Source organism: Nematolebias whitei, chromosome 20, assembly GCF_014905685.2.
Source record: "Nematolebias whitei isolate Nwh7 chromosome 20, NemWhi1, whole genome shotgun sequence".
NCBI classification, from domain to species: domain Eukaryota; kingdom Metazoa; phylum Chordata; class Actinopteri; order Cyprinodontiformes; family Rivulidae; genus Nematolebias; species Nematolebias whitei.
This window is the reverse complement of record NC_056517.1, coordinates 25,942,645-25,952,263: the sequence shown is the minus strand read 5'-3', so window position 1 is coordinate 25,952,263 and position 9,619 is coordinate 25,942,645. Positions and strand designations below refer to the sequence as shown.

The 9,619-nt window shown below is 39.9% G+C and overlaps 2 protein-coding genes across 2 annotated transcripts in view; both read right to left on the bottom strand.

Annotated features, from left to right (window-relative positions):
* Positions 1-4,759, bottom strand: part of enosf1 (enolase superfamily member 1) — a 7,763-nt gene extending 3,004 nt beyond the window's left edge. Inside the window, exons 1-10 of the mRNA XM_037693938.1 lie at positions 4,679-4,759; positions 4,499-4,601; positions 3,127-3,242; positions 1,991-2,077; positions 1,868-1,894; positions 1,711-1,783; positions 1,569-1,607; positions 1,317-1,399; positions 1,114-1,236; positions 908-1,042 (exon numbers count right to left, since the gene is read on the bottom strand). Of these exons, the coding sequence (XP_037549866.1) occupies positions 908-1,042; positions 1,114-1,236; positions 1,317-1,399; positions 1,569-1,607; positions 1,711-1,783; positions 1,868-1,894; positions 1,991-2,077; positions 3,127-3,242; positions 4,499-4,601; positions 4,679-4,759 (867 nt within the window). The remainder of the gene's footprint in view (positions 1-907; positions 1,043-1,113; positions 1,237-1,316; positions 1,400-1,568; positions 1,608-1,710; positions 1,784-1,867; positions 1,895-1,990; positions 2,078-3,126; positions 3,243-4,498; positions 4,602-4,678) is intronic.
* A 1,146-nt stretch (positions 4,760-5,905) lies between these two features.
* The window catches only part of LOC119426758 (tyrosine-protein kinase yes), an 83,014-nt gene continuing 79,300 nt past the window's right edge, over positions 5,906-9,619 (bottom strand). The window contains exon 12 of the mRNA XM_037694338.1: positions 5,906-6,114. Within this exon, the coding sequence (XP_037550266.1) occupies positions 5,906-6,114 (209 nt within the window). The remainder of the gene's footprint in view (positions 6,115-9,619) is intronic.

The window sequence follows — 9,619 nt, the reverse complement described above, 5'->3', positions numbered from 1 at the left end:
GAAGGAAACTTACGCGACAGAGTGGCCTGCACCTGCAGGAGAAACGCCCTGCAGCAGCAGATCAGCAGAAATCGGGGCAAACCGGAGAAGATATAATGTTTCTAATCTCTAAACACTCTAAAAGAGCGATTTCAGCTCTCTGCCTCATCTGCTCTTTGCCACCTGCAAGTGCTCTCGGCCACACCCACTTCTCCGCTTTGCCCCGAGAACAGCTGATCAGCTGCAGCAGGAAGTTTATCCTGCAGTGTGGGCTGCACAAAGGCGCAGGAGGTGCTAAATAATTTATTTTAAATAAAAATGTCATGCCGATCGTGCGGCTCATCCATCAATCAGCCAACTGTGTGTCATGTCCAATTTTATTTTGAAAAACTGCGATAGAGCGAGTCCGCGAAAAACGAACCGCGAAGTAGCGAGGGACTACTGTAATACCATTTTAGAATTGATAGATACACTGACACTAAAGAAAAAAAAAACAAAAAAACATGTTAAATAATATTTTAAAACATCCACAAGGAAACCACAAAAGGATTTAAAATAAAAACGCCCAGAAAGATAAAACCAAAGACATGAAGAGGTTGATAAGTGTTAAACTACCGACATGTAAAGTTACTAAAGAGACTCGGGGGACGAGATGGTCTAGAAGTAGGACAGCCGACTCGAGACCAGAAAGTTGCGGCTCGACTCCCAGCCATTCCCAAATGTTGTGGTGTCCATGAGCAAGACACCTAATCCCTAATTGCTCCCCGGGCGTTCACACAGCTGCCCACTGCTCCACCTGGGTGTATCTCAGGTGTGATGGGTTAAATGCAGAGAACCAATTTCATGATGACAACATCTAGCACTTCAGTTTTGTCCTGACAAAACCGAAGTGCTAATTAAAGAGCAACTCAAATTTCTAAAGTCTCACCTTCGAAATTGCAGCGTGACCCAAAATGTCGTCTGGAGACGTGGGCTCCTCAATCCAAAGAGGTTTGACCTCAGCCAGTCTGGACACCCAGCTGATGGCCTCACCTACATCCCACCGCTGGTTGGCATCGATCATCTAAACACAAAAACACTTCTCCATAACACGATTAAACACATTGAAAGGACTAGTGGTGAAGACAACCATACCAAGATGTTACTGGGTCCAATCATTTGTCTAATGAGACGACATCTGCGCATATCATCATCTAGGTCAGCACCAACTTTCACCTTGAACTTTGTCCAGCCGTCCTGAAGTGCATCTGTACAAAGCTTAAGAAAACACATGGAGTTCATTAAAAACGGACCAATCTGATGCTGATGCTGTGTGATGTGTTTTCCAGTCCAGAGACCTCTTTGAGCTGCTGGTCTGAGTATCCAAGCCAAGCACAAGAAGTGGTGTATGCAGGATAACCCTCCTTCAACATCCGATCCTCTGACAGGTGAGAAAAGAACCCATAAATAATAAAAACTTGAGAAAATGTGCTTTATTAGAGCTTACTGGGGGGTATTTGTGCTGGCTAAACGCCCCCAAGTTAGCTTCTAAAGAGGCTATTAATTCAACACAATTTCATTTGGTCAGAAAATGAATTCAGAGTGCTCACCTCTCTGCTGTTTGTCTTCTTGTGCTTTCACAAGTATATCTGAATAAGCAAAAGAAGCAAATGAAGCCTGCAGGTTTGATAATACCTCTTTCAGAAACGGTTTATTTTCTTTATTTTTACTTAAGCCATGAGCAAGTCTCACCCAGAGCTTCCTCCTCTGTGAGGACATCAGTGATGTATCTGAAGTCAATGCATGACACAATCAGCTTTGGATCCTGAATTGACACACGAGACAAAGATATTTCCCTCCTGGCCACATCCAGGACATAAATCAGTGGTGCCATTTATTTATGACTCACCATGTCGACAAGCAGCTTCCACAGCGGCTGCAGGAACACGGTGACAACAGGGCGTGAGTCACGAGGTGAGTTTGTTAGAGAAACAGCCATTTACTGACATTACTCTAAAAGTAAAGGGCCCACCTTGCTCTCCGCCCGAGCCCACAGGTCCCACACGGCATTCAACACTGCAGCAGTAGCCAGGTGGATCACACCTTTCTCTGGACCCAACTGATAACACATTTCTTTTACTCGTTCAGCATTACATGACTGTTTTAGACTGCTATATTTTGTTTGTATGGCACATTTTGCTATGGCATGCAGCTGAGATGCACTTTGGCTGCAAACACAACAGAGAAGCCTGGATTCAAGACCTCAAACTTGTGTGTTTTGATCGTTTGGTCTAAGAGCAGAGAGCTTCTGGGTTCTAGCAACAGAAAATCAATATAAGAATCAAGAGGTCCAGAAAAATGGATTTGAAGAAGTAATGGTTTTCTACAGCAGACAGTTGACATGTTACTCTCAGCAAAAAGGATAATGTGATGGCTCTTGGAACAAAAATGTACAAAATGTTTAAACTTGCCCACCTTTAGCTGTTTCCCACATGGATGGAAAGGTTGTTTGGTAAAGGCAGCACTGAGTCCAAAACTAACTTTCTAGTTTTCTAACTACTTTCAAATTCATAATAAAAAAAACCTGCACTGACGTTTACATTTTTAATGCAAAAAAAGCCTCTTTTTTTTTTCTTTCCAGCTTCTCATTTCTTCAGGGGTCACCACAGCAAATTAAGTCGCACAAAGACTTGACAATTGTTTTTATGCTGGATGTCCTTCCTGACACAACCACAGACCATCGAGCTACCACAGCCCTCTGTGTGGAGCAGAGAGCTGCTACCTATGGCACCTGGGTGAGCGGATGGCGGGGACTGAGGGCCTTGCTCAAGGGCCCGGAGTGGAGCAAATGAGTGTGGAGACAGGTATGGGTGTTTCACACCCACATTTTCATGTTGTCGGTCCAGGGAGTTGAATCGGCAACATTCCGATCACAGGCCCACCTTTTCTAACCTCTGCGCCACCACTCCCCTAATTTTATAATGGCAAAAAAGACAATTCTGCATACATATTGATTCATCCAATAATATATATATATAGTTCTAATATTTTTTGTTAGTTATATGAGCTTGAAACATGAAGCCCAAATGTTATTTAAAACCAAATGAATTGCCTCTGGTTTGTCCAATACCTTTAGTTAAAAATGTATTTCTGGGTATCTGCTCTTACCCATCTCATCTGGCCATCACTGGTAAGCAGGCGGTAAAATCCTCGAAAGTTGTTCACAATCGCCTGCAAAGATTTCCCAACAACCAGTCCTTCCAGGGCTTGGATGGCGCACACCACTGCACGATTCCAAACAACAAAAACAGCCTTTAAGGAGAATAAAAGCTTCCAAAGAGCCCTAGACTTTCATCAATACCAGTAACCACCAGGGGTGTGTTATTTAAACTATTGTATTAGACTGTTTTAGTTTAGATATAGAAATTAAAGTAACTTGCAAAGTGAATTTAAATTTTGGGATTTGAAAACTAGATACTTTAAAAGTCTGCAAAATTACCACAAGGTGGTGATGTAGGCTTTTTATGTTTTATTAAAAGAAATGTTTTCTTTAGACACTTTTTTTTTTTTAGCCCTTATAATGTGGGGATTTTACTTTAAACTAAGGACAAGTGGAGAAAGTGACATTTATATCTGGTGGTTAGAAAAAGCTTTTACATTGTTGGACAGTTTGCAATTTGTTTCTTTGTGAGAGTAATGACAATCATTATATTTGTCTAGTCTTCTATATGACAACAGGACACAAGATTATCCTTTCAAACAGATATAATCTTCACAAATAAGCATGTTTTAATAACAGTGTCAGACATTCTGACTCCAAGCAGTCACTTCAGCCACCTAGTTTTTGACCTCTACACTTGCAAGCAAGTTTGATTACTGAACAGGTTTTATTTTTGGATTGTAATGATTGCCAGTTCTGTTGTGCAAACTGTAAAAGTTCAGGTTAAGTAATTAAATACCTGTATGTGTAATTTATCAGTTAGTCCACTGCATTTTGAAATGTAATGCACAGCATAATTAGTCCAGTACTAAAACAAATATCAAAAAACAAAGATTTACCTTCTGTCCTGTAGCAAATGCATGCACTGTATAAGCATGCTTTGTTTTGAGTGTTATTGTGCATGAGGCTCATTATTAATTCTCTACACACCTCATTTTGTTTTGTCGAACTTGCATCATTTCTAAAAATACACATGCATTTCCTTGCTAGTTCTAATCATTTTGTTATTTTGTGTCTTATAGAAGCCATTTTGTTGTTATTTGCAGTTAGTTTAGGTTAATTCTTAGGTCAGATTTGGCAGTCATTTTATGTCTTTTGTCTCATTTTGTACATATTTGCAATCTTTTTGGCTTATTGGATACATTTGTGTTCCTCCTCACGGTCTTATGTTCCCGTTTTTACACAATTCTTGTAATTTTGTGTGTACTAATCTTTATTAATCATGTTGAATTGAAAAACTTGAAATTCCGAGCTTGTTCTGTGCACTTGAACGCATCAGTGTGTGGTGGTCCGTGTCCGAGCTGTTGTGTCGGACTTCACCGATTTCTGTTCCTTTCCCCAAAGTGAACGTGAGGCCAAACCCTCTCAGTCCGCTGTCCGTGTCCAGAACCACATATGCGGCTGAATAATCCGGGTCTGTGTGCTGCAGTAGGACAGAAGAAGAAGAAGGAACTGAGCAAACCCGGCGGCGCCATGTTTGTTTGTGCAGCCACTTCTTACCATGGCGTCGGAGCCGTGCTGCTTCAAAGACGTCGGAAAACGCACATCCCTCACTGTCAAATTAATTATCTTGTGCAGCATTTTATTTAATTAAAAACTTCGTTAAAAGAAGGGGGGTCCTTCTGAAGTCACGTGCAGAGGACGTTAATCCCTCCTACTTTACATGCCCATTGGTTAAAGTATAACCACACTTAAAGAAACATGTCTGATTTCTACACAAGGAGGAAAACATGTTTTTATTGTACAAATTCCACAGATATTCTCCAAAACCTCCATCCCAAGCTTTTTTTTTTTTTTTTCTACCAACAATCTTATAAAAATTAGCTCTTCTTTAAAGGTCAGTTCTCATGTGTCCAGATAAACATTAAAAACTGTAAACATTTGTCTTAAATGTGGTGTTTGACCCATTTATTCATGAGCCCAAGACTTCAGCAGTGAGTTTTGTATATTTTTATTCCTTTAAAAGTTCTCGTCGGTGAATTCCTTCTTGGTGCTTTTTTGGAAGAAGCTTTGCATCTCATGACGACTTGTCCAAAAGCCTCAAGTTTTTCATCACTCAAAAAACCTTATAAATCCAAACCACACGAAACAACATTCATCTGTAGTGATTATAGTGAGCCGATAGTAACCAGGACAGAAAGAAAAGGCTTTAAATGGAGCTAAAACACAACGTCCATGTGATATGAATAAACGTCATACCATAATAAATTGGTACATATTTAAAATAAAGAGAAGAGTCACTCTCTAAGTCTCACAAAGTGACCTCTAACACATGAAATGTAAAGAAAGTAGTTTAGTTGGGTTTACTTTTGGAATACGTATCACCCTCATATGAGTCATGGAAACAAGCATCAACCTTCTGATACCTACTACTATCAAACTATGACATTTTATGCTAAATTCCCTAAAACTGTGTATGAAAATGACAATTTGGAGGCAAATGAGTAACATTTTCACATTAAACCATATAAAAGGGTCAACTAATCAACATTTTGTCCCCTTTCTGGAGGCTTAATTACATCTTATTTCACAGAAACAGAAGAATATCACGTGTTGTGTTGAAAACATTATCTGCGCCCATAACCAGTCAATTAAAAAAAATAATAATTCCACAGTAACTTTTGGTTGTACCATCAGTGAGCATGAAAACATGAATGAATGCTTAAAAAAACTGGCGTGTGCAAGCAACACAGACTTGTTGTTTGTCTTTAAACAAGTCTCCTCTGGCTATAGGTTTTCTCCAGGTTGGTACTGGGGCTCTGTGGAGGTGAAATAGTCCTCCAGGAAAGACTGCAGGTACTCGAAGGTGGGCCTCTCGTCTGGCTCCTTCTTCCAACAGAGCTTCATCATCTCGTGTAGAGACTCGGGGCATCCCTGAGGGCAAGGCATCCGGTATCCTCTCTCCACCTGCTCCAGCACCTCCCGGTTCACCATACCTGAGGAGGGCGTCAAGAGAGGGTTACTGCGAGGAGGAGGGGACATCCCAGATGGATGCTTGCGTGCTTAAATCTTAAATCTAATTGACCATTTGAAATTTAATTGCTTTTTAAATATTTGTTTTTGTGCAGCTAAATTCAAACTTTAGGATGATGTCTTGCAAATGTAGTATGACATATGCAGGATATATTCATACATTTCGCGAGTTCTTCATTTTTCTGACTGTGTAAATGTCGTGCATTGAGTTTAACAGAAATGTAACGAGAGACGTTATTTATCTTTGACCCATCAAAATGAATGCGGTCATTTATTTGCAGAATCAAAGTTTAACATCAAACATTTACATTAATTTGGCAAAATATGAAAACAATAACATGGCTAGTTTCACAGGAAGTGGGACAATACGGCGATTGTCCTCACTTTTCAGCAGAAACAGCAGACATCAATCACACGGCGGTGATTGAGAACTTTGCTCCAGACATTTCTAAAAATATCTGTGATGATTTTAGGAGAAAGGAGAGTTTAAAGATGAGAATGGAGATTTATCTTACAGAGAGATGTGTGAGGGAATTAATCTGTTTGACCAGAAACGTGCACGCTCCTTCAGTTCTCAGCTTGGTCACGGTACGCTTGGTCGAAGTAGAACTTTTACCTGGTTGATGATATGTCAGCGTCGGTATAGAATCCTTCCTTTGACTCTTTCAGCGTCTCCGTTGAGAACAGCTAAAATACTTCGAGAGTCGTGCGAGGTTATCCAAACAGAAGTTATAATTCCCAAAACCGTCCCTGGATTCTTGATTCCAATAGAAGCATTCTGGACGCCTGCGTTAGCATCCAAGAACTCTGAACTCTTTAACTCTCTTCAGAGAGTTAAAGTCTGGAACTCTTCTCCAGGAAAAACTCTCAAGCTCTGAAAACTCCCATGTTGAACTCATTCTGAGCGCACCAGCTCGAGTTGAACTGGGAAGTTGCCACATTTAAATGGGTCGACTTCCGGTTCATTTGAGAGCTTTTTGATTGGTCGATGGACCAGAAAGAGTTGTGGTTTGTGATGTAAGGTGTTATGAAAAGTCAAGGATTGTTTTAGTGACAGACAGAAAGATTATTGGAGAACTTCAGACTTAGTGGAGTCTCTACTCCTATTATCTGCTGTAAAAGTTAAACATGACATTTCCTTTCAGTAAACTTTTAGTTGACCGAAACTTGAACTTTAACACACACTTACAAAACTTGCTCATTGAAGACAGAAAAATCAAGAAATGCATATTAACCTGATTTCTTCTTAGAATGAGGAATAAAAATCATTACTTACTGTTTATGTAAATAAAAATGAGTAGTTCTCTTCAACCTGTAAACATTGAGTGAACTAACACAATTTGATTATCAAACATTTGTAAAATAGTAATGATCATAGAGAATTGTCATTTCTACTTGATTAATTCAAGAAAGAAAGTCTCAGGATGGGTCAAACTGTATTTCTGGATGCAGATCAATGAAATAACAGTTTCTGTCCATCTGGTCAGATTTGACATCAGATCAAGTTCACTACACAAACAAACACAAGACCTTCACCAAAATCTAGTTTCTTGAGGCCTGGTGACACATTTCACTCGTCTTTTCCCCACAGTCACACATTTAACATTCATTCACTGCATCATCAGAATCAGCCCCAAACCATGACGCAACCTCTGCCGTGTCTGCAGGGCATTCTTTCCCAATTTAGCTTCTGTTAATCACCTATGAATAAAAACATTTCTTTAGCACTGTGGGCTTTTTTCCCTTCTCTTTCTAAATCAAGCTCACAAAAAGATTTATAGGTATTTAAGAAATAGAAAATGTTACTTCTATATTTTGGCACTTTTTGCCTTGTGGTGTCCTTTTGTCTGCAGAGTTGCAGGTTCGTGTCAGTCTAAATGCTCTAAACCATTTTTAGGTGGTGTTTTCTTTGTTAAAAATGATCTAAACTCTTCCATCACTGACTTTGTTCTTACTGTTGTGTCCTGATGAAAGCATCCCATTTTATGACTGAGTCTTTGAAACATTATGAAGTGTTATAACACGTTCAAGCTCTGCTGGTCATCAAACTCTTAAATGAAAAACCATCATTACTTGGAAAGTTTAGGTCACATAACAAAGAGAAGTAACGTTCTCTTGCTAGTTCTACAATTTAGATTAATACAATAGTCCCTCACTATTTCGCGGTTCGACTTTCACAGACTCGCACTTTTGCTGTTTTTCAAATACAATTGAACACGAACAAATGTGTACATGACACATGATTGTCAACTTTAATATTACTCACGTGATTGGGACAGTACAGGATACTGTACAGTAAAAAGTTAACATAAAATAAAATACTGTACTTTGGACAGGTGCTGCCATTTTGTAGTTTTCTCTCAATAAGCTTACACTATATCACCGCTCATTACGACTACATTTCCCAAAAGCCAATAGTGTCCCGCCTAGAAGCCTCTTTGCTCTCTGCTGATATACGTACTAGAGGGAAAGTTTTGATCTGATACGAAAAAGTTTGACACTTATTACAGTGACTTTGGTACCCAGCAGATGCAGAGAGCCGCACTCGAACCAGACCAGAACTACAGCAGAACTGGACCTCCAGACCCATTGGCGAATCCAAGAGCTAGTAGCTGGCCCACAAGGACTTCTGAGCAGGGACGCACTGCCATATGTCCGGCTTCTCTCTGGAGCCCACCTCCACTACCCTGAGTCAGTGAGTCAACCAGAACCAGTAGGTTAGTTCAGCCGAAACGGAACCAAGTCGGAGCAGAACTGAGCCGCTGCTGTTCTGCTGAGCTGGTGAGTAAAATTTAGTAGCTACATATAAGTATGCTGTTAAAATTAGTAGGTTTAAGAGTTTAGACCATTGTGAGCTTCGTCGTTGCAAGGTAGGCCTGTACAGAACTGAGTTGGACCGAAACTGAACGGAACCGAGAGCCACTGCTGTTCTGTCGAGCTGGTAAGTAAAATTTAGCTACATATACTTATGTTGTTAAAATGACGTAGGTTTAAGAGTTTAAAACATTGCAAGAGCGTGGGAAGGGTTTATAAAGCCTTTTTATATATATATATATACATAACAAAATAAATATATTTGTGATGGACTATTTGTGATGGACATGCAACCTGTCCAGGGTGTATCTCACTTCTTGCACAGTGATAGCTGGACATGGGCAACAGTGACCCCCGCAACCCGAAAAGGAAGAAGCGTATCTAAGATAATGGATAGATGGATGGAGAAAATCAATAAAACGTTGCTATGTCGCGAATTTGCACTTAAAGGGGGGTCCAGAACATAACCCCTGGAATAAACAAAGGACTACTGTATAGCTTTTTCCCTAAAAATGCTCCTTTTTGTCCTTTCAGTTTATACTATTTTGTTCATTTTCTGTCTTTGAACTGTAGTGGACTAGGCCCATGTCAAAAACTAAGTCTAAGATCAAAACTCTTGACCTTTAGAACCTTGTGGGACAGGAACTGTCATTT